Source organism: Miscanthus floridulus, chromosome 16, assembly GCF_019320115.1.
Source record: "Miscanthus floridulus cultivar M001 chromosome 16, ASM1932011v1, whole genome shotgun sequence".
NCBI lineage: Eukaryota > Viridiplantae > Streptophyta > Magnoliopsida > Poales > Poaceae > Miscanthus > Miscanthus floridulus.
In genome coordinates, this window is record NC_089595.1 from 30,010,476 (window position 1) to 30,036,387 (window position 25,912).

Consider the following 25,912-nt stretch of genomic DNA (forward strand, 5'->3'; position numbering starts at 1 on the left):
AGAGTTTGAGACTCCAAATTGGTACACGAAGTCAAGAAAAATTCCACCGCATTCTCGGACCTAACTCTTGTAATTGGTTTTGCCTCTATCCATTAGGTGAACTTGTCCACAGTGACGAGGAGGTGGTGTAGGCCCCGAGCACATTCCTGAAAGGCCCAAGTAGGTCGAGGCCCCAGGTCACAAAAGGCTAGGCCAGGGGAATGGTCTACAGTTCCTGTGCGAGCAAGTGTGTCTGTCACGCATAGAACTGACACCCTTCACAGGTGCGCATGATCTGTTGGGCGTCCGCGACTGCCGTGGGCTAGTAGAAGCTCTACCTAAAAGATTTCTTGACCAGTGATCTCGATGCCGCATGGTGGCCATAGATGCCAGCGTGGATCTCTTGGAGGAGTTGCTGCCCTTGCTCGCAGAGGATGCATCTTTGGACAATTCGTGACGTGTTGCGTTTGTAGAGGTCATCGCCGATGATGACGAATGACTTGCAGCGCCTAGCTAGGCGCCGCGCCTCTGTCACATCACCGGGCAAGTTCCCTCGTGCCAAGTAGTCGATGAAAGGTGCAGTCCAATCTTGGCTAGTGGTCGTGACCTCTCAGTCGACCATCACTTGGTCGAGGGGGTTCGCAGCCTCCGGGTCATGGCCCATACAGGTCAAACCGGACTGGTCATGGGTCATTGCTTCCGGCACTGGGTCAGATTGTTGTGTTGTCCACACTAACGGCTTGTGCACGTCATTGATGAACACTCTGGGAGACACGGGCTCTCCATTGGAGGCCAGCTTGGCCAAGAAATCGGCGGCACGGTTGTTGCGCTTAAGAATATGGTGGAGCTCGAGCCCATTGGACCTTTCTTCAAGCCTCCATACCTCATCATAGTATGCGACCATCTTGTCATTGTGGCATGATGCCTCCTTCATGACATCGCTGATGACCAGTTCTGAGTCTCCCCTAACGTAGAGGCAGAGCGCGCTGAGCTCCAAAGCGATCCTAAGGCCATGGATGAGGATCTCATATTCTGCTACATTGTTGGTGGCCTAGAAGTGAAGTCGAACAACGTACTCTAGGCGGTGTCCCTTCGGAAGATGAGAATGACCCCAGTACCAGCGCCCGTGGCCATGAGCAAACCATCCAAGTACATCATCTAGTACTACTGGTTGGTCAGAGGCTGAGGTGTCTGCTCCTCAGTCCACTCGGCAACAACATCTACAAGGACCTACGACTTGATCGCCATCCTAGGGACATATGTTATGTGGCATCCCATGAGCTCTATTGCCCATTTCGCGACGCGGCCAGATGCATCGCGATTCTGGACCACGTCATCGAGCAGAGCCGATGCCATGACCACAATGGGGTGCCCCTCGAAATAGTGTAACAACTTGCGCTTGGCACTAAAGATTGCGTATATTATTTTTTGGATCAGAGGGTAACTCACCTTAGTGTTGGAGAGGACCTTGCTAACGAAGTACACTGGCCTCTACACCTTGTGGGAGCACCCTGGTTCATCCCGCTCGATGACGAGCACCACGCTAACCACCTATGTGGTCGTGGTGATGTAGAGGAGGAGCGGTTCACCCCTCTCGGGTGACACCAGGGTTGGAGCCGTTGCCAGGAATGTCTAGAACCTCTCGAGGGCCTCCTACGCCTTGTTCATCCAAGCAAAGTGGTTGGACTTTTTCAGTAGCCTGTAAAAGGGCATGTCGCACTCGCCCAGCCATGATATGAACTGGCTAAGGGAGGCTAGGCATCCCATGAGGTTCTGGACGCCCTTCAGGTTTGATATGGGGCCCAAATTCTCAATTGCCAGGATTTTCTCCGGGTTGGCCTCGATGCCATGCTTGGAGACAATGAACCCAAGGAGCTTCCCCTTAGGCACCCCAAAGATGCATTTGTTGGGGTTAAGCTTTATTCTGAACTCTCGGAGGCGGTGAACGTCGCCCTCAGGTTGTTGACCAATCTATCGACCTTCTTCATCTTTACAATGATGTCATTGATGTAGACTTTGATGGTTTCTCTGATGAGCTCACCGAGGCACCTGGTCATGCACCTTTGATGGGTTGCAACTGCATTCTTGAGCCCAAGCAACATAGTGGTGTAGCAGTAAGCACCGAACAGAGTGATGAAGGAAGTCACGAGCTAGTCGGACTCCTTCATTACGATCTGGTGGTATCCTGAATATGCATCTAGGAACCATAGGGTCTCGCACCCCATGGTCAAGTTGACCACTTGATCAATGCATGGCAAGGGATACGACACCTTTGGGCACACCTTGTTTAGATTTGTGTAGTCGACACACATGCACCATGTCCTGTTCTTTTTCTGCACAAGAATAAGATTGGCAATCCACTTGGGGTCAAACACTTCTTTGATGAACCCAGATGCCAGGAGCTGAGTGATCTCTTCCTCGATGGCCTTTCGCTTCTCGTTGTCCAAGCGGTGGAGGCGCAGCTTGACTGGCTTGGCCCTTGGCAAGATGTCCAAGCTGGGCTCGGCGACTTCCCTCAGGATTCCTGGCATGTCAGAGGGCCTCCATGCAAAGATGTCCCGATTTCCAATTAGGAAATCAATGAGCGCGCGCTCCTATTGGTTGGAGAGGCTACAACTGATATGGACCACCTTGCTAGTATCCTCTAGGTCAATCTACATCACCTTAGTGTCCTCAGTGGGCTTGAAAGCCCCCAAGGACTGCTTCTTAGCGCTCGACTTGGGCGCAACCTCGGTCGTGGTGGCCTAGACCGCTCCAAGCTCAGGGAGCTGGCATGTGGCCATTGCAATGTTGCAGTTTTCCCACTCATAGAGATGTGCCTAGCGGATGTTGCCACCCATGGTGATGATTCCGCATGGCCCTGGGATCTTGATCTTGAGGTACGTGTAGTTGGGGATGGCCATGAACTTGGCGTAGCATGGCCAGCCCAGTATCACATGATAAGACCCAGGGAAGTCCGCTATATCAAAGGTGAGCATCTCTGTGTGGAAGTTGGCACGGCTCCCGAACATGACGTGCAAATTGACTTGCTCGAGGGGGATGGCTTGAATGCCCGGTACGACTAGATGGAACAGGGCGTTGGATGGCCAAATCGTTGCTCGCAATAAGCCTATGGCATCATATGTCTTGACGTAGAAGAGGTTAACACCACTCCTGCCCTCCATGAGCACCTTGGTCAGTCGCATCTTGTCGACGATTGGGTTGACGATGAGAGGGAATCAACCTAGTTGAGGAATGTGGTTGGAGTGGTCAGACCTGTGGAAGGTGATCGCAGCCTCTGACCAATTCAAGTAGGCCAGAACCACCTCCTTCAGAGAAATGGCCATGTTGATCTCTCTAGTCATGAGCTTTTAAATGTGCCTAGACTCATTGGCGATCAGCCCATCAAAGATCATGAGGCACCCTTTCGGATCAGGGAAAGCATCCCCCTTTTCCTAGTCACCGGCGGGCTCCGCCAGCTTCTGTTTGTTGGCCGGCCTGTACTCACCCTTGAGGTAGCGCTTCAGGAGGTCATAGCCCTCAAGTGCATGCTTGACAGGGTAGCCATGGTTGCAACATGGTGCCTTCATCATCTTCTCAAAGTTGATAGGGTTGGTCCTATCGGTCTTCTGCTTATCGACCCTGTTGGTCGCCATGATGAACTTGCTACCATGGTGCTTCTTGTACTTCTTGCCCCTCCATCGTTGGGTGTGATCTCTAGTCTCATCCACGGGCTTGGTAGGGGCCTTGCCCTTACTTCTGCCAAAGTTGGCCTAGACAGCTGCCTCGTTGAAAGCATGGCTGGTTGCAAAATTGAGCAACTCCTGCATCATCCGTGGCTTGTTGTGCCTGAGCTCGTGGACAAGAGTCTCATTGGCGGTTCTGGAGATGAATGCTTTGATAATGTCTATGTCGACGATGTCAAGGAGCTCATTGCACTGCTTGTAGAAGTGGCAGATATACTCTTGAAGAGTCTCCCTGGCCTTATGCTTGCGGCTCTTGAGATCCCACGAGTTACCAGGGTGTAGGTATGTACCCTAGAAATTCCCCACAAAGATGCGCTTGAGGTCAACCCATGAGTGCATTCAGTCTACTAGGAGATGCTCGATCCAGGATCGCACGCTTTTCGCAAGGTAGAGGGGTAAGTACTAGATGATGAAGACTTCATCATCTACTCCACCAACCCAACACATGAGGCAGAAGTCTTCGAGCCATACGCCAGGGTTGGTGTCCCAAGAGTATTTGATGATATTGGGTGGTGCGCGGAACCACACCAGGAATGGTGCTTGTCGGATCCTTCTTGCATATGCCTGTGGAATGTAAGAGTCTAGGCTCAAACTATGCTGAATGTCTCAGTCATGCCAGTGATGCCAGCAACCACCGGGATCGCTGGCGAAGATAAGTTGTCAGTTGACGTTCACCACGCTAAACTCACGACGTCGTGCGCCTAGGGCCGCACGAGCTTTGTGGTTGCTGGCAAACCAGCTACGTGTCGAGGAAACCATGAGCCTTCATCCTGCTCTGCTGTTTGGCCTCTGCGTGATGCCTGCTTGGGGCACCATGGCCACACAAGCTGGGCCTAGTGCTAGCCTCGGGCCATCCCCAATCCACTGAGCTCTGTGCTTGCTGCAAGGCCATGGCCTCCAGCAGGTCTCGGAGCTCCTTGTGGATGCGCTTACCCTCGTCATCTGCTGGCTCGGGCATTGTATGCATAATCATCACTACAGTAGTGATGTTTTGGCTGGCTCGGGGGAAGACCAACGTCTCTCCCTCGCCCTGTTGGATTTGGCTAAAAACATGGTGAGCCCATGCTGGTGCTTCAGCATGTCAAGGTGCTACTGGCTTGGGGACTCCTCGCCGCGGCACTCGTTCGCCAGGTCGACCTCACAAGCCTTGGCTCGCTCGAGCCTTTCTTGGTCGTACGCCGCTTGCTCCTCTGGGGTTCATAGGATTTGGTACCCATCTTCTTTCTCCCCTGCCGCCTCCTCATTCCCCAAGAGGTGCAACATGTTGGACTCCCGTGATGGGTGGCTACTCCCCATAGAGCTAGACCAAGAGTCCTCAGCACTTGGGGACAACAGTAGGAGGTCATAGAAGGATTTGGGGACACGGTCCACCATTCCCATGAACTCAAGGATGCCAGGACTTGATGGGGAGGACGTGCGCTTGGCTAGCTCCTGGTCAAAAAGTTCCATGGCATTCCTAAGTCCATAGGGTAGCTGACGCGAGGATCCTAGAATTTGGTTTCTAGGGCATGGGCTCACCCTTCGTGGCCTGGGAGAAGGTGTTGGCCAGCGCATAAAAAGTGCACTGGCTTAGATCCGACTCGGGGTTAGGCCTGAGATACGCGTCGATCTGGTGCGCCAGCGTGTCTAGATCGATGACCATAGGACCACTACCAAAGGGCATAGGATCCTATGATGGCACTTGCGGTGGGGACGTAGCCCCCTCGCAGAGGTGCAGCTGACCCAGGTGGTCAGCCACAAAATCTTGGTCCCCGAAGCAGAGAGCCAGTCTAGGGTGGAAATCAAAGGTGGGGCGGGCCCATATACATCAATGAACTCAAGGCTCCAGAGCGGATGCAGCCGCTGGGGGATGCGCTGAGAGCAAATCTGACATAGGTGTAAGGTGCCATCAACTTCCTTTTTTAATGAGAATGCGGGACTTCACCCTACCTAGTGTGCCAACTATCGGTGTTTTGAGGACCAACCAGTAAATTTAGCGCCACGCTATTCTAGGGAGTCAATGGTAGCACTGGAGACACATGGAATTATACTAGTTCATGGTGAAGCCCTACGTAAGGTCTTCGAGGGATCCGAGTTCATGTTCCTCGATTCAAGTGCTCTGAAGGCTTATAATGGAGGCTTGCAAGTGTGGGTTCTACAGTGTGAGGATTCGAGATAGGGGGATTCAGTCTCTTGGAATGGAAGCCCTTATATAGTCCTAGGGGCCAGGTAACAATTGAGAGAGAAAGGTTCTCCCAACCTAAGTGGTTGAGAGCTCGAGGGGAGGGAGAAGTTGGCAAGCTTGATCGGTGGTCCCTCCGTGTCCCGTCTCAGCCTCTGTTGCACGTCCGGATATCATCATCGGTTCTTGTTTCCTACGTCAAGGTATGGTGCGCCATGGTGGCACAGTGCGGGTCATGTCCATCCCTATGTCATCCAGCAAGTCGTGGGTGTTTAGTGCTAGGCATGGCTGTTGTCCTAGCACCGGTAATCCGAAGGAGTGTCATGGCGCCAGCGTGGGAGCAGGACGGCTGTCCTTTGTTGACCATCGCCCTCCCAGTCATGTTAGTGCTACCCTCGACCATGCACGCGGTGCTCAGGGTCTTCTAGCCTGGCCGGCTTCGAGTAAGCCGGCTCCTGTGGTCATCTGACCCATGCCTGGGTAGGTGTTGTCATACACCCGCTTGCCGTGCTGGTAGCGGTAGAGTGACCCAGGTGTTGACGGTCAATAATGTCAATCATAAACCGTCAATATAACGTGTATTCATCCTTAAAATCAATCACCAACATAGGTATAGTGATTTATACTAAGTATTTCCATGAGTTTTGGTGATTTTATAAATGCAGGAGAATTTTCCTAGAAAACAGGACTATTGGGCCACATTATGTCAACAAAACAAGATCCAAACATCATGGAACCAACTCTACTAGGCCCTAAACATCATTACATGATGAAGGAACAAAACCCAGCTAACAGGGGGGCCCAGGTGGGGTCGGCCAACCCCACCTATAGGTCGACAGACCCTAATGGACCCCACCTATCAGCCCACGTTTTCTCCACCAATTTTTGGGACAAATCTCAGCCATTAATTCAAGTCAGTTTGCGTGGAGGACGAGATTAAGGCGTGTCGCGGATCAATGACGTGGCAATTGCTTGCACCCTACTCAATCCCCCCTATAAAAGCCCCCTAGACCCCCTTTTGGAAGCCATCATCCTGAATTCGGAGACATTCGGAGATCTAATTCAAGAGACAAGAGTAGAACTCTAGTTATCCATAGTTCTAGTATAGTTTAGCTATAGTAAGATTCAAGTAGAATTGTGCTATCATCCAATGTTCTAGATTCATCTCTGGAAGACTTGGTATAACTTTTGTATCCTTTTATCATCTTGTTATGACTTTGTTCTTATTTCTCATTATGTTTCTCTCTATCATGTTCTTAGTTTACTATGTGTTTATACATGATATAGTTGTAGTTATCTTTAAGTTTACACATAAGATCACAGAGCGCTCAATTCATTACTCATGTGGGTTGAGTAGCCGAACTCTGTGTAAGCGTGGTGCTTATACATTGTTTTCCCTATGGATGCACCCTACATACCCCGTTTGTAGGACTAGCAGGACCTATGTCACGACGGAGAGGTGTATTAATATGCTTCTTCTTAGATATGTCCCTTATGTATAAATGGAGAGTTAATTATTGCTATAGAATCTATATGTTCTAACTTGTGATTAGAACTAACTTAGAAATCTTACTTTCTTGATAATTACTTAGTTTAGCTATACTACACTTATGAGTATCTATCTCTTTCTCTGAATTGTTATGCACTTATCATATAAATATTCTTTGTCTTACCCCTATTTAGAGCAAGTGTTTTTAATGTTATTATCATAATTACAAGTTTATCATTCTCTTCTATGCCATCGTTCCTCCCAGTGGTAAAATATAAATAACGATACCTGGAATACTCCCGGTGAAGTGCTACAATGGTATATTTGTGCGCTTATAGAATTCTTATTTTCTTAATTGCACTATTATATACCAACAAGCATTTCTAGTGTCATTGCTAGGAACTACAATTCTAGTAGCGATGCTATGAAATGTCAACAAGCATTTCTAGTGCCATTGTCGGGGAGGATAAAGGCAATAGAAGAACTGATTAAACTTTACTTATTGATGATATCATAACTATGCACCTCTACTTTAGCAGGTTTACCCTTGTATTTATTTGTTTACATCTTATATAGGGTATTGCAACATTGATTTTGATTCACCAACAATTTCCATTGAAGATCATTGAAGAATCAAATCAATCAAAAGACAGCTCAACACCAATTTCTATGAATTCTCTGCTCCAAGTGTTGAAAATGTTCTCACTGGACCAACACTCAAAATCGAAGAAGATGCTTCATTCCATCTCAAGCCATCTATCATCAATATGGTGCAAGCTAATCCATTCAATGGAAAGGCACATGAAGATGCTAGTACTCATCTTCAGAACTTTCTAGAGATTGGAAGTACAATCATCATCAAGGATGTTGATCAAGATATCATACTCCTTTGTCTTTTTCCATTCTCTTTTGGGAAAAGCGAAGCGGTGGTTCTATGCCAACAGGGATAACATCAAATCATGGACAAAGTGCTCCAATGCTTTCCTAACTTAATTCTTTTCTACGGGCAAAACCAATGCTCTACGAGGAAGAATCTCTAGTTTTCAGCAACAGACTAATGAAACCATTCAACTCAGCTATAACAAAATGTTAGAATCACAAATAGCTCAGTTATCTACTGCTATGTTTTCTGCCACTAACCTTGAGAAGGTAAATGCCGTAACTACAAGAGGAGGAAGATCTACTTGTGATCCTCCATATCCAGCTAAGACAGGCAAAGCACCGGTAGTACAAGAAGAAAAAGAAGATAATGTTGAAGAAGTTGAGCCATAAGAAAGAGAAGCACAACATGAAGACCTATTGTGGATGAGCAGTTCAGTAAGTTCTTGGAGGTAATTCAAAAGTTATATATCAATATCTCTCTGCTAGAAGCCATACAGGTGCCAACCTATGCAAGGTACCTTAAGGATATTATGTACAACAAGAGACCGCTGCCGACCACTGAAGTAATCAAGCTAACAGAAGAGTGCAGTGCGGCCATTCTAAATACATCACTCATAAAGAAGAAGGACCCAGGATGTCCCACTATTGAATGCTCAATTGGAAATCAACACTTTGATCATGCACTATGTAATCTAGGTGCAAGTGTTAGTGTTATGTCTAAGGTTGTCTTCGACAAGCTCAACTACACAAAACTTTTGCCCACACCAATGTGCTTGCAACTGGCAGATCAATCAATCCGCTACCCTATGGGAAATGTTGAAGATGTCCCCGTCAAGATACGAGATTTCTTCATCCCATAGATTTTATGGTATTGGACAAGAAAATAGATAGAAAGATTCCACTAATTTTAGGAAGACCATTCCTTAGCACCGCCAATGCACACATCGATGTAGGAGCAGGAGAAATCCAACTCAATATCAATGGCAACTAGGAGAAGTTTGCTTTCAAACCGAAAGTTGAGCAATGCTCAATTATCATGGTAAAGGAAACACATCCATTTGTTCATCAAATCTCTACTGTGAAGAAAGTGAATTCACAACCTCAACCAAAACCTAAACGGGTTTGGCGCAAGAAGTTGATACAACCATTGAAGTTATCATCTTCGGGATTAATCAATACATCCGAACAATGAACCCGACAGAGAGTCCTGCTCTATGGACTTAAAATCAAGAGCCCTCGCCGAAAGGTAACAGGTAGTTATCTCTTATTTATTTTAAATGCATTTATATTTTGCATTTTCATTTTTGAATTTCTCATATTTGATTTTTGAAAACTCTTTTCCCTTTCTAAATAAAACTTGAGAAAATGCTTTTCATGACAAAATTAAATCTCTCATTTGTTTAAACTTTAGGAAACATGCAAAAAGTAGGGACAAGACAAAAAGAAAAGTAAAAGTAAAGTGTGTAAGATGTCTCCTTGCATGCTTGTCTCACTTTTCATGCATGGGGAACAAAACATGACTTCCAAACTTTTTGTCTTACTTTTCATGCATGGGAGACCAAACATGTTTTCCAAATTGAAAAAGTAAAAGATGTAAAAAGATGTTTCCCAACATGTTCTTACACACATGTCTCACTTTTCAAAAAGAGAGAATCAAACATGTTTCATGACAATAAAAAGTGAAAGGAGAAGGGACAAGGGGGTGGTCGGCCGACCATCCCACTTTGGATTTTGACATTTTCAACTATGCCTTTTGCTTTTGTCTGGAATCTAGAGAAGAGTGAAAATTTGAATTTTGGAAGAAGGGGAGAGAGGGGGTTGACCGACCACCCCTTGGTGGCTCCAAGCCACCACCTTTCCCCACTTCCTTTGTCTATAAAAGACTATGCAAGGGATGCCTCAATTCATCATCCTTCCATTCTCTCATTTGCTCAAGTCTCTCAAGTCTCCTACTCTCTCAAGCTCTAGTTTCTAGTTAGCCACAAATCAAGAAAACCCAAAAATATTTTCCTTTTTAGTTACTTTATTCATCAAGAAGGTTTGTTTGCAAGGATTATTAGCTTGGGCGACTAACACTAACACTAACACTAATCCTTTGTTGCTCGAGTTGTTTTCTCTCTCATTTTTTAGGATGAAAAAACCCATTCAATGGGGTGACCAATAACATGAAGAAGGTGATGAGAGGGAGCTCATCTAGGTGCTCCCACCACTCTCATGATGATTCATAAGGAAGGACTTCATCTCGTGGCATCGAGATGCAATTCTTGGGTGCACAAAGTGAAGATCATCACTCGGGATCAACTGAGATAATACCAAGCGATGGAGAAAGCTATGGAGGATGATATTATGGCACATACGAGCAAATGCCACCAAGTAGTGACAACTACTTTGGTGAACATGAGCAAGTACCGCCTAGTGATGGCATGGAAGTAGAAGAAGCTACTCCCACAAGAGTGCACGATCCTGAGACAGGATTGTGGTTCACGCCACAAGAATATCATTTCTTCACCAAGCTTCTAGTGCATATCTTCGAGCATACCAAGGTATTTGAACCATTGCTATTCATCAAAACAGGTATGGATTCAAAATTTGATTCTATCTTTAATGCTATTGGATGGAATACCTTTTGGGATGTCTCTCATGATCTAGGTAGCAAAACCCTCACTTTAGAATTCTTAAGCACCTTACAAGCTTCCAATGATGGAGTTTATTTCTCAATGTTTAATCATGATTACAACTTCACATGGGAAGGTTTTAGTGTTGCTTTAGGTTTTGCTCACACTTGTGATGTAGATCTTGAAAATGCCACTCGTGACTTTAATAAACTTGAATTTTGGTATGATATAACCAGACGTGATTAATGTGACAAACCACGAACCAACCATATTCACAACCCAACTTTACGTTTCATGCATCATTGGATAGGCATAACTCTTTTTCCTCACAATGATGTTAGAATGGTTAAAAATAATGATTTAAGAATAATGTATACCATGGTTCGTAAAATTCATGTTTCTCTTCTAAAAGCTTTGGTTGCTCATTAGCTAAGTGTGTTGGAAAGAAAAGGATCTATTGAATTTATTTCTTTGATTTCTAGAATTGTCGATGTGATAGGTGTGTTGACAAATAATTCTATACAATTTATTACGACACCTAGAAGCTTGATCACTATTGAATATTTTTAGCAAGGTCACATACTAATAAAGGGTTCCAATGATTCTATAAAAATGATTTATCGTGGCCATACAACCATAATCCTACTTCCATGTGAGGATCTTTGGTTGTATAGGGTCAACCAACTAACAATCAATTTGGACCAATGAGAAGTGCAAGGCAATTTTGCAGGTCCTAGCACAGGTAGATGAGTAAGCGCAGCATGATGAACACCACATAAGATGGTACATCTCGAGTTCTAGGATTTTATGTGTTGATGAAGAGGAGATATCAAGTTCCAGACACAGCACAAGCTCAAGCGGGACTCATCCACAACGTCCCTCATGCACAAGACGTGCGCGAGCATCTTGCTCAAATGCACAAGAGGAGAATTATCCCGGTTTGAGGCGAGATATGCATCAACTCACCAACCAAATGGGTGAGATGCGTGTTGATGTTACCCAAACCTATCAAATACTTTTGGCCATGCAACAAGAACAAGCACAACAATGGGCAGCATGGAGGGTATACCACGGGATTGATCCACCACAACCATGAGTAAGAGACAAGTTTGGGGGAGATTTCCTTCTCCCACTAAGGTAAGTCCTTATTTCATGTTGCATATTAGATAATTATTATTTCCTTTATTACATTGCATTGTAAAAAAAACTAAATATGATAAAATGCTAAAAATATATTTCTTTAATTCTTTATCTTTCATGCATGTTTATCTTTCTTTTGGAGATGATGAATAGTTGCTCTGTTAATGTTTCTCTAGTACCTAGTTTACAACTTAATATTTCTTTTAGTATGGATTACTTGGCTCATTGAAACCATCATGAACCTAAAACATTGTGTGTTGCAAGTGCTATAACTAAGTCTAAGTTGTTGTGAGATATGATATAGTGAAACAAGAGTTGCTATAATATTGTTCCAAGCATGTATGATTATCGGAGTTTTATTTCTTGAAAATGATTAAAAAACCTTAATTGTTCCTCAATGGTGATAAATTCCTACCAAAGCCAAATATAGGATAGAAACTTTCTACATAGGCTGCTTGCTTTGTATTGAGTTTTGTCAAGTCTTGTTGACCCTTGTTGAGAGATTCATCATGCTCCCAAGATCAAGATCATGTACACACCACCAAAATATGCACTACTCTTACACTGAGAGTAGGCGCAAAAACATGCCTTTCATTTGGATCCACCTAAATATGCACTACTCCTACACTAGGAGTAGGCAAAAACATGCCTATTAGGATTTTATTCAAAATAAATGCTCCAAGTTCTTGATAAATATTTCTCTCAAAATTGTGTTGCAAAAAGGAGACATGGGGCTATGCAAAAGTATGATATAAAAAAATGGGCACAAAGATGTCTGGAAAAAAAGAAAGAAAAGAAAAGAAAAATGTGAATAAAAGATAGCCCATGTTCTCACAAAAATATTTCAAGTTCTAATAAAGAGAGATGTATGTTTCAAGGAGCATAGTAGAATTAGGTTAGCCACCAAAAATATCCACACACATGCACATCTTGATCTAAGAGTATGACACTTCTCTCCTATGGATCCGGGATTTGACTTTACAATATATGCAAGGTAAGTATGCCACATCTTTTATCCTACCCAAAATTCCACATATGCCATTAGAAGTAGGAAAAAGAAGGCAAATCAAATATGCCTTGGTGAGGAATCATACACCATTTGAGTGACATGAGAGTACCATATGAGGAACATTAAGTTTTATTTTGAAAATATTGCAAAACCTCCGATATGAAACTTGTACGGAATGAGAAAAATAGTGTTCATGTCAAAAGCTATTATATCTTTCAACCGCCCAAGACAAAGGAAAAGGCCATAAGCCCCATGAAGGACTAAGGTAATATGGGTGAATTTTCAATATTGCTAATTTTTCCATCCAAAAGTGAAATGTTCTATTGTATGTTTGGTACTATTGAAATGTGAAGCATAGTAGCAACTCCTAATCCACTATTTAAAAGTTTTAAATTTAAGTTTTGCTCAGTGACGAGCAAAGGTTAAGTTTGGGGGAGCTTGTTGACGGTCAATAATGTCAACCATAAACCGTCAATACAACTTGTATCCATCCTTAAAATCAATCACCAACATAGGTATAGTGATTTATACTAAGTATTTCTATAAGTTTTGCTGATTTTATAAATGCAAGAGAATTTTCCCTGGAAACAGGACAATTGGGCCACATTATGTCAACAAAACAAGATCCAAATGTCACGGAACCAACTCTACTAGGACCTAAACATCATTACATGACGAAGGAATAAAACCCAGCTGACAAGGGGGCCCTGGTGGGGTCAACCGACCCCACCTATAGGTTGGCTAACCCTAGTGGAGCCCACCTATCAGCCCATGTTTTCTCCACCGACTTTTGGGATAAATCTTAGCCATTAATTCAAGTCAGTTTGCGCAGAAGGATGAGATTAAGGCGTGCCGCGGATTGAGGATGTGGCGATTGCTTGCCCCTACTCAGTCCCCCTTATAAAAGGCCCCTAGACCCCCTTCTGGAGGCCATCATCCTGAATTCTGAGACATTCGGAGATCCAATTCAAGAAAGAAGAGTAGAACTCTAGTTATCCATAGTTTAGTATAGTTTAGCTACAATAAGATTCAAGTAGACTTTTGCTATCATCCAAGGTTCTGGATTCATCTCTGGAAGACTTGGTATAACTTTTGTATCCTTTAATCATCTTGTTATGGCTTTGTTCTTATTCCTCATTATGTTTCTCTCTATCATGTTCTTAGTTTACTATGTCTTTATACATGATATAGTTGTAGTTATCTTTAAGTTTACACATAAGATCACAGTGCACTCAATTCATTACTCATGTGGGTTGAGTAGCCGAACTCTATGTAAGCGTGGTGTTTATGCATTGTTTTGCCTGTGGATGCACTCTATGTTCCAGGTGTGCTAGATCTATATGGGTGACAACCTTGTAGATCCTCTATATTCCATACCCCATTTGAAGGACTAGCAGGACCTGTGTCATGATGGAGAGGTGTATTAATATGCTTCTTCTTAGATATGTCCCTTATGTATAGATGAAGAGTTAATTATTGCTATAGAATGTATATGTTTTAACTTGTGATTAGAACTAACTTAGAAATCTTACTTTCTTGATTATTACTTAGTTTAGCTATACTACATTTATGAGTATCTATCTCTTTCTCTTCATTGTTATGCACTTATCATATAAATATTCTTTGACTTGCACCTGTTTAGAGCAAGTGTTTAGTAATGTTATTATCATAAGTACAAGTTTATCGATCTCTTCTATGCCATCATTCATCCTAGTGGTAAAATATAAATAACAATACCTAGAATACTCCCGGTGAAGAGCTACAATCGTACACCTATGCACTTGCAGAATTCTTATTTTCTTAATTGCACTATTCACTACAAAAAATGGTTTGTATGACATAAGCACACTATCATGGTAAGTACAAAATTGGTCATAAAAAGTGTCTTATGACAAAAAAGCAGCGTCATGCCAGTCGTCATATAATGACCGTCACATAATGTACCTTGTGACGATAATATTGAGAACCGTCACAAAATGTTACGACCTTTTGTGACGGTTGTGTCTTTCCGTCACATATTGTTATATTTTATGACGACTGTAACTATCACATATTGGTCAGCCAACGTGTCACCTAATGTATGAAACATCATAAATGGTACGTGCGAGGACAGTCTCAGATAAGTTTTTTTGACGACACAGAAACGTCATATATAAGTATGTGGATTTTGTGACGCCTAGATTTTGTCTTGTTTTGTATGGTAGTTAGAGACATTTTGAGACGACTGTATGGCGTCACAAATTGTCCTCTCATTCATGACGAGCGTGCCAGCCATATTCAGTGACGACACACTGATTTTTCATCACAGCTCATAAAAGCATAATACACATATATATCAGCCAAGCCATCATCCACAACATTCTCATCACAAGTCATAAATCATACACAAATCAGTCAAGCCATCATGCATACACATAAATTCAAGACCAGAAGAAATCAATAGCATCTGGATCCATGTTGTACTTAGTCCTCTGCAGCATGTTAAAAACTTGGGATATAAGATTAGCCATAGATTATTTGTACATGCCAACAGCAAGATGCCAAAATATGTATGCACTACAGATCATACAAGCTAGTATTTGCCTTAGTATTTGCCTCTAGATTTTTTATGCCAACAACAAATACAATCACTAGCAAAGTCAACTAATTACTGACAGTTCAAGAAAAACAACACAGGAACATGCATCAATGCAACCTGGACAGATCAAGAATAATAACTTGGCCTAAACAACACCTACTACTGATGATGATCATCTCTGATGACATAGCAATTCCTCTTGCAGATTTGAGTTTCAAATGGTCACCATAAAAGAATTGGAGCCTAAACACCTATTGATTATAGCTCACTCGGCATAGTGCAAATATTATGAACATGGGAGCTCATCTCAGAAATAATTGGAGCACGTGCTAACTTGACAGTTCAAAAGCACATGGTAATTACTAAGGTACAAATGTACAAAAGACATAGTATCCGTACCAGGCTGTATCGATGGGCAATATAGGACCTAGCTCCAGTCCTTTGATGAAGCTGCACTTGGGCTCGGTTTACTTTATTCTTAGCACATTTTTCCTGCACCACATGCAATACAGAGTTGTCATTCACATGCACAGTTTGCATTGCATATTAACAAAAGCATATAATTCATGCATGGACCTGATTCTTTGGGTCACACCAGTACTCTACCAGCTTGGTCCATTCCTCTTTCTTCATTTTAGGTGGAGGTTGCTTGGCCAGCAGTTGTTCTTCTGTCAGTGACTCATCGAAGTACTTCTTTTTCAGGTGATACCTCGTCTGCCTTACTCCCCTCTTAATGATATCAGTGCATGCAACTTTACTTGGTGCCTCATTCTTAACATCCACATCCAACCTTGACTGAAGCCACACAAATCATTTATTAGATACAATTTTTCGCATGGGAGTAGAGTAATGCAAGAGAGTATTTGGAGGAGTGAAATAGTTGTCTCACAGCCACTTTGTCAAGCACTTTTTTTACTTCTGCCTTTCCCGCATCATTGTCATAAAGCTTCCATGATGTGTAGATGGGCATGTTGTCTCTAAGGGCAACACCAGTTTCTGATGCCAGCTTCGCTGCCTGAAGTGGGACATCAGGTCTTTTCTTCCCTTCAGCCACTTGGATAGCCAGCTTCTTTCCTCTATTTAGCACCTTCTCTAAGCCATGACCCACGGTTTTCTTGCGGACATTCTTTGGGGGCGCTGCATTGGCAAATAATGATCAAAATGTGTTATTAAAGCAGTAACAATTGTAGATAATGAATGGAGAAACAAATGCTTAGAAACTCATATTGTTTACCTCAAACTAAGTCATCTCTTGGTTCTCCTTCATATGTATGACCCTCTGAATTAGCGGCATCAAATTGCTCAGCTGACTCATTGATGTCATTGCTTTGCCTAGAGCTCTGTCCACCTGGTGAGGTGTCTGCAGGAACTGCTTGGTTAACACTAGTTGTGGGAGTAGGTTGCTGAGATAGGGTAGCAGTGGCTCTAGGAGTACTATGCTCAGTGTTTGCACCAGGCGAAGACATGGCTGCACTGGACCTGGTGAATCTAGGAGGACTAGGTATTGTGTTTGCACCCGGCGCAAACATGGCTGCACTGGTCCTGGTGAATCTAGGAGGACTAGGTAATGTGTTTGGAATAGGTGAAGACATGGCTGGACTGGTCCTGGTGACTCTTGGAGGAGTAGGCATTGTGTCAGTAGTTTCTGTGGTGTGGCTGCCGCTTGTAGTGAGGTGGCCTTGCAGTTGGCTGCTACTAGAAATGGCATTTGGTTTTGGGTTGGCTTTCAAAGTGTTCTTAGGAGGCAAGGGATGTCTTGGCCTAGGCGGTGGACGGCCTACAGGTGAAGGCATGGCTGCACTTTGCCTAGTGATTCTGGTTGGCGTGTGCGGTGGCTGCTAGTTCGCAGCCGCCATTGTTGCCACCTTTTGCTTCTTCTGCTGCGGGCGAGTTCCTGGAACCATTGGTCTTTCCTGGCAAGAGAAAATGCATCTTATTAATTATGAAAGAAGTGTCAAGTAGATTAATTAACTACAATGAAGTATATATGTTTCAAATGGAGAGACCAGAAACTTGTTAATTGTCCAAGTAATCCATCTCACCTTAGTATTGACCTCATTATTGAGGTCATCATCAGAATTATCATCACTGTCAGATTGGTTATCAATGTCAGATGAAGGATCATACTCAGTGTCAGATTCTGGATTGTCAGATACTAGTCTCTTCCCTTTGCCCCCTTTCTATTTTGGAAAAACATCACTAACAGTCTGAGGTAACACCGCAATACCGAAAGACTTAAAAACTTCCTGAACAGCCTTTACATTCGCATCCCTCTCCTGCTCGTACTTGGTTTTTGTCATTTCTTGTATTACTTATTACGACCAAACGTAGAAAGAGTAGAAACTGGATTCAGTTTCTGTAAAAGAGTTGGAAAAAACCTAACAGATCAGTAGAGAAATTGTAAACGAACCAAAAGGAGCAGTCTAATAGTTAATCAAACCATTGAAATTGTAAATGAAACAAAATGGAGCTAATATCCTACTGCTTTGTGTATGTTGATACAAAGAGCATGTCGGGGTGCCTTTTTCTATGGGCTGTAGATGCAGCTAATATCATATTTCAATAAACATATCAAAAATTCATAATTCTTTTGTTTAGCATGTCGGGGTGAATAAAACAAGTATGAAACGGCAGTGCACTAACCAGCAGGAATAACAATGATAGTTACAAGTATTTGAGGGGTCAAGTTCACAATTCTGGTGCAAATCTAGCATACATCTCTAACAACATAAATGGGTACATAACAGAATAAAGCAAAAACTCGTCTCCTTCAACTTCAAATGGTGATTCTAATTTGTCAACACAATTATGAAGATCTCCCTTCATATTCTTGCTTTACTAATGTAGTAAGCCTCTTTGCTGTGTAACTGCAACAGAAACAATTCAATCCATTCCGTTTAGTAGTATGAGTTGCCAGACTCAATGCTGGTTGCTGAGTGATATTGCACAGCACAGCTTGACTAAAATTTTCAGTAATTGGATGTTGATAGGCATTTGCCTACATAGTAATACTGACAAAAACTGTTATAGTTGAAACACATGAATTTTCACTTTGTGGTTTCATATTTGCCTTTTTTTCCCTTTCCGTTCAAAACTGTTGCATCAGAGAACAATGAAATCTAGCTGAGGGATGTAAAATCTAAACCTTAACTAGTTAATTTTGTATGTGGCTGACCCTTTTCTAATGTTCAAACAGTTGTATTCTTGTTCTGAATTAAGTTTCCTACTGAGGCAATCGGTGACCAGCTTTGGAATCAAAGAACTCAAATGATTTGCATTCTAATCAGAGAGTTTTCTTTCTTCTGAGCTATCTGGATACTGGAACTCTTCAATGCCTACGAATCTTAGTTTACACCCTTGTGTGCTAGCCAAATAGATTCAGTCTTGGGTCCACTAGAAGTCTACAACTCGTTCAGTACCTGACCAACTTCTAGGTCCATGTTATTTTTTATCAAAGGGGGAGAACACCTACATTCACATACAGTTATGTCCCATTTTCTTCCTATGCAATAACTACAGCACACGCCAACCAATAGCTAGTTCAACTGGTGAGGCCTTGACCTCTTTGTAAGCCAGAATGTCTAAAGAAAACAACCACGACTCCTCGAAATGGAAACTCACATAGAAGGACAATGTAGCAATCTTAATTCACAAATGAAACCAAAGATCACTCCACTGTTGATTCTGAATATCAAAACATGAGGCTACGCACAAACCTCTTAAATTACAGCATTTAATATAAATCACGCAATCTTGCAATTCTCTGAAGGTACCGATAAGGAACTAGAAACAATACCAAGTAATAATTGCGAAATAGCTCCAGAGCAGCTGAAATTACTATCTCAAAGACATATCAACACAGCACAAAATAGACAGCTACGCTATGTTGGAGTTTCAATTTGTAAACATCGCTAATGTAATCTAACAAACTAGAAATAACTCTCTTCTTAATGCAACAATACACAGTTATCCTTTGTGTTTGGGAAGGGAAAAAGACATATCTACAGGAATGTTTGAAGCCAATTATGTCTCTTTTTTTTCCTTCTTCACCATTCTTTGCAGTTTAGAAACTACATAGCAATATCCCCTCTTCTCTAGGGAAAATATTGTAGCTATTTCTTAACATTTAATTCCTTCTGAAAAAAAGACAGTAGTCCTATAGTACAATAATGATTGCTCAACTAAGCCATCTTTCAACAGCCCGGAAGCATCTTCATGTCCACTCAAAATGGCATGAACCCATCAAACAACTACCAGTCTACCAGAACAGATGCTCAAACCACAATCCATAGGCCAAAGCCATGGGATTAAACTATCACAACCATCCACATGAAGCAGACATCACAAGGTAGAGAGAGTGATTTCCGAAAGGGATTCATAAACTAGAACCTATGACAAATCTAAATTGCTTCTCTGGTCTCTGTAGACTGTATTAAATAGTACATGAAACATGACATCAAGTTCTTCCTGAACTTGCCATGCGATCGGAAAGTTGAGAAGTACAGAGGTGGAGTTATTACGAAGCACAAACATTACCAAGTGATAATCCTAGTAATATCACTGGACAAAAATAGACATTTTCATGTCAAAGGTACATAGTGTTTATACTAAGCATAGAAAATTACAGCAACAATAATATAAGCTTTATTACACAGCAACCGGAGAACGACCAAGTTCCTGAACACGGGAAGAAGATAGAAAATCGAGCACATGAGAAGACGACGAACCAGAGGAAGCCTCTGTTCTTCCCCAAATCTGGAGCCTAGAAATCAAAATCCCCAAATCTTACCGCATCCCTAACCCTAAGGCAAAGAAATAAGGCCATTTACTTACCGGCCATGGCGGAAGCGTTGGCCACGAGATGGGCAGATCCGGCCACGGCGGAGGTGTGGCGCCGGGATGGGTGGCGTAGGAGTGGCGGCGGGAGGTGTGGCGGCAGCGGTGAGTGGCGGGCGGGGTGGTGGCAGCGGAGTGGCGGCTGGTGGTGAGTAGTGGGTGGGGTGTTGGCGGCAGAGTTGCGGCAGGCGGGGTGGTGGCAGCGGAGTGGCGGCGGGCGGTGAATGGCGAGCGGTGTGGCGGCGGCGTGGCGGCGAGTGGAGGGAGGAGAAGGAGATTGGGGATTTCCCCTTGGTCTGACCCGCGGGCAAGAGGATAAGGCCGCGGGGGGAACTTGGATGCCTTGAGCGGAGGTGTGGTGGGGCCCATGTGTCGGTGAGCGAATCAACGCGGGAGAGTGTGAGGTGCAGCTTTGAAAAATTGGCCACATTTTTGTCCTACGCAGTGGGTCCACTGTGTCAGTGACTGTTTTAGTAGTATTAGGACTTCAAATGGATTTTTTGGCTAATAAACGATTGAAAATGGAAACAATGTCTGAAACAAAGTTGTACAATGCGTCGAGATCTACCAATTTGGTTTTGGTTATTTCTTCGTATGACTTTGTTTCGATAGTTTGAAATTTGAATTTCAAAATATTCAAATTTCTAACAAAAATTTGGGGTACTAAATAATTTCAAATTAAAAAGTGATGAACACAAAGGTTGCACAACTCATCAAGACCTACAATTTTTGTTTTGGTCATTTGTTCATCCGACAAAGTGACAGTAACTTTGTTCACAGAAATTACATCTCTCACTTATAGTTCATGAAACTCTAAGAGAGAATGTAAAATTTATGAACTAAGTTACTACCACTTTCTCGGATGAACAAATGACCAATACAAAAAATGCAGGTCTTGATGAGTTGTTCAACTTTGATGTTTGTGATTTTTTTAGCTGAAATCATTTGGAGTTTCAAAATGTGGTGTAAAGTTGTAATTTTTTATATTCAAATTTTGATTTGTTCAAACTTTGACACATGATGATGGAGCCAAAATCAACGCTATACATTGATAGATCATGATTTTAGAAAATTTTAGGGAAAAAACATCAGATTTGGAGCTAGTATGTGGGAGAAAAACTTGTTAGAAGTTTTTGCCTTAGATCAAAAAAAGAATTGATGTTTGCACCACATGGGAGGCTAATGAGCATGCTGGGCCCGCATGTCATTGAAACTTTGGACCACATGGCACTCAAGGCTAATTAGCTGAAGCCTGGCTGGCCAAGCCACCTGCAGCAGCGCCGGCCCCCTCCCCCCCATCAGCAGCCTCGGCGCCCCCCAGAGGCAGCCTGGCCAGCGACCACAGCTGCTCCCTCGCTCGTGCCGCGCCGGCCACCCGTGCTGTAAATGGAGCCTGCATCGGCGACCCCTGCTGGAGAGTGGAGACGCGCCGGCCACCCTTGCTAGTGCCGCACCGGCCACCCGTGGTGGAGCCTGGCCGTCCACCCCAGCTGGAGCCTGGCTAGGCACGCCACCTGCTCCCGTCAGCCCCCTCCCCCCCACCAGCAGCAGCGCCGCCCCCCCCCCCCCCCCCCTCCCCCCCACAAGCAGCAGCGCCGGCCACCCGTGGTGAAGAAAAGCTGAAAGTACAGAGGCAAAGTTTCAGTACACGAAGCTTCTCAGCAGATCTCTGGAATATTTTAGTGGGTAATGATGCTACCCGTCCTCAAGTTTCATTTCTTCGAGCAAAGCAGTGGCAACATCATGAACGATTGAGTTTTGTTCCATGTGAAACTTACACTTACAAAAAGAACATCATGAACGATTGTAGTTAATTGCATATGAAATGTAGATACATTCATGATTCGTCATCCAGTTATGAACTGCTGTAGGGATTTTTAAGCTTCAGTATTGTAAAATGTCTGTATCTACTAAGTGAACTTTTTATATTATGGTATACTCAGCGAATATACTACTGTAACTAATGTTAATTGACAGAAATTGCACTGATTGTTTTTAGTCTCTAGCTTAGCTGAATGGTTACTGCACCGAGATTGCTGATATTTGACTAATTCAGTATTGTACCCTGTTTCGTATCTACTTACTGAACTTTTTATATTATGATATTTGACTAATTCAATATTGTACCCTGTTCCGTTTATGCTTTAGTTAATCATCCTAGTGAGCAGCTAGGGCTTACCGTATTTCTTTTTGTGGAAACAGAGTAGTCAGATTGTGGCTTTGAAAGTTCTTTTCAAGAGCCAGCTCAAGCAATCACAGGTCGAGCATTAGCTGCGACGCGAAGTGGAGATTCAAAGTCATCTTCGACACCCTAATATTCTTCGCCTGTATGGGTACTTCTATGATCAGGTAAAAAACTATCCACATTTCTAATATAGAATTACCATTGCTTCGTTTATAGGCCAAGAGTGGTCATCATTTCTCTGTCATGTGAAATTCTCAGACCCGGGTTAACCTAATCCTGGAATATGCTGCCAAGGGTGAACTGTACAAGGAACTGACAGGGTGCAAACATTTTTCAGAGCGGCGTTCAGCGACTGTAAGTTGTTGCTCTATACATGTACTTGGTGAATCTGTTTGTAGCTCATTTTTCAACAAAGTAGTAATGGAGATTTCCTTTTATTTTTAGTATATCCCCCCCACCAGCAGCAGCGCCGCCCAGGTCGAGATGGATACAAGCTGGATTTATAACAGTGCCCCATTTACTGCGCCCTATTTGTCTGGTGTTGCAAAATTCATGGAACATGTCAGAAGTAGATATAGTGCAGATGAGAAAATCAAGTGCCCATGCCGAAAATGCCTAAACCAAATAGAAAAAAGCCAAGATGAGGTACAGGAGGATATCGAAATCAATGGTATGTCTAGGTCCTATACAAGGTGGATTGATCATGGAGAGGGAGATGATGATGTTGAACAAGATGATGATGGAGAACTCACTGTTGTACCTAAAGATATGTCATGGGAGGGAAATGACCAGGCAACACTTGATGAGGAAGGACAAGCTAAAGATGTCATAGAAGACAGTGCACGGGGAGTTCAGGGGTTGATTCAAGATTTGCACACTGCAGCAAGCCATGGCTTTGGTGGTAACTTATATAAAGAAATAATGGAAGAGGCAAAGCGTGAGCTTTATCCAGGTTGCACCGAAGAATCTAGGCTAACTTTCATTATTAAACTGCTGCATATAAAAGTGTACAATCGGATAACAAATTCTGGGTTCGATGCTTTCCTTGAGTTGCTTTCGACATCTTTGACGAATGTGACCGGCCTCCCTAAGTCCTATAACGAAATGAAAGCTCTACTTCGGAAGCTTGGTTTTGGTTATGTTTGTATTGATGTGTGCAAGTATGATTGTGCCTTATTTTGGAAGGACCATGAAGACGATGATCATTGCCCAGATTGTGGCTTCACAAGATGGAAAGTGAACAAGGAGGGCAAAAAGAAAGTTCCTCACAAGGTCCTCCGTTACTTTCCAATAATTCCACGCCTTCGGAGGCTTTTTATCTCAAAGCAGCGGGCATAGTATGCAAGATGGCACAAGGAAAAGAGGGTACCAGTTGAGAATGAAATGAGACATCATGCTGATGGAGAAGCTTGGAAAGAATTTGATAATACTTTAAGTCTTTTGTAGATGATCCCTGTAGTTTGAGGTTAGCCAATGCTACTAATGGATTCAACCCATTTGGTCAGATGACCAATTCATACAGCATCTGGCCAGTGATAGTGGTTCCATACAATTTTCCACCATGGATGTGTATGGACCAATCCAATTATATGCTTGCTTTAATAATTCTAGGCAAAAATTCACCGGGCAAAGATTTCCATGTGTTCATGCAGCCTTTGATAGCAGACATGCTAACTCTTTGGGAAGGTGTCCCTACTTATGATGCATATGAAGGCAAAGAATTAAGTCTGCGTGCAGTGATTCTGTGGGGAATCAATGACTACCCTGCATTAGGCACCATGTCGGGCAGAGCTACTAGGGGTTACTTCGCATGTGTGCACTGTGATGAGAATCCATGCTCCGAATGCCTGAGAAACAAAATTGGTTTCATAGGCCATAGACGTTTCCTCCCAAACGACCATCCCTGGAGGAAAAATAGATCTTTCGATGGCCACCATGAAACTAGAGAGCAGCCAAGGAAATTTAGTGCAGATGAGGTTATGGCAAGGTTAGATGAAGTTTGCTATGTTCCAGGCAAAAATCTAGATAAGCCAAAATCAAGAAAACGACGCCGTAATGGAGAACCAGTATGGCATCTGAAGGTTAGCTTGTATGATTTGCCATACTGGTCAAAATTGAAGCTGCAGTACAACCTTGATGTTATGCACATAGAGAAAAACATATGTGAAAACATTTTGTCAACTCTACTTAATATTCCAAACAAGACAAAGAACACAATCGCTGCTAGACTAGATTTGGAAGACAGAGGTATAAGAAAAGAGCTTCATTTGCAGGAAGGCACTGGTAATTCATCCTCAAATCCCAAAGCTTGTTACGTTCTAACACCTGAAGCAAAGAAGTTCTTGCAGTTTGTGAGCAATGTTAAATTTCTAGATGGCTATGCCTCTAATATATCAAGATGTGTCAATATGGAGGGAGAAATAATGCATGGGCTGAAAACACATGACTGTCATATACTGCTGCAGCGTATTTTACCAGCTAGCCTTCGTGGTTTGGTGCGCAAAGACGTATATGAAGTAATTGCTGAATTGGGTAGGTTTTTTAGACAACTTTGCTCCAAAACTCTAAAGGTTGATGCACTACACCAGATGAAGGAAGATATTGTAATTATCCTTTGCAAGCTAGAGAAAATTTATCCTCCTGCATTCTTCGTTGTTATGGTTCACCTAGCAGTACACTTACTTGATGAGGCACTCCTTAGGGGACCGGTTCAGTATGGATGGATGTATCCCATTGAGAGAAGATTGGGCATCTTTAAGCGTTTCATCCGCAATAAAGCAAGACCTGAAGGATCTGTTGCAGAGGCATACACTGCATATGAGTGTATGACCTAGTGCTCAACATATTTCAGCGACATTTTTACTAGGTTCACTAGGCCTAAAAGAAACTTAGATGCAGAACATAACATGTCACCCAATGGTTACTCTATTTTTTGTCATGGGATTAACCTGTTGGGTGCTTCAACACTTCATTACGAAGATAAAGACTATGACTCTATGGTTTGGTTTGTTCTAAATAACTGCGAAGAGGTTGATGAATACAAAGAGCGAGTAATTGTTGTCATTTCATTTATGCCAATTTTAGTCAATATTAGTCTCACAATAAACTAATTAACTACTTCCTTTGCAGAATGTATAGAGCCCAATTGGAACAACAACAGGTCAATAATATTGAAAAAATGATGTCAACACACTTTGCTGCATGGTTTGAGAAACATGTGCGTGCAACTTTTACAACCTGAGTGAATCATTTATGATACAATAAATTTTCAAAAATCACCAATTCTCTATGTTTTCCTGTAGATTACCAGATT

General features: G+C 42.9%; 1 protein-coding gene across 1 annotated transcript; it reads right to left on the reverse strand.

The window, feature by feature from the left end:
- Positions 1–2,798: 2,798 nt before the first annotated feature.
- On the reverse strand, positions 2,799–3,164 carry LOC136510504 (uncharacterized). The gene has a single exon (XM_066504924.1). The coding sequence runs from the start codon at positions 3,162–3,164 to the stop codon at positions 2,799–2,801; it is 366 nt and encodes a 121-aa protein (XP_066361021.1).
- Positions 3,165–25,912: the final 22,748 nt, after the last annotated feature.

Coding starts and splice junctions, on each gene's coding strand:
- LOC136510504 (XM_066504924.1), bottom strand. CDS start 3,164: ATGCGACTGACCAAGGTGCTCATGGAGGGCAGGAGTGGTGTTAACCTC.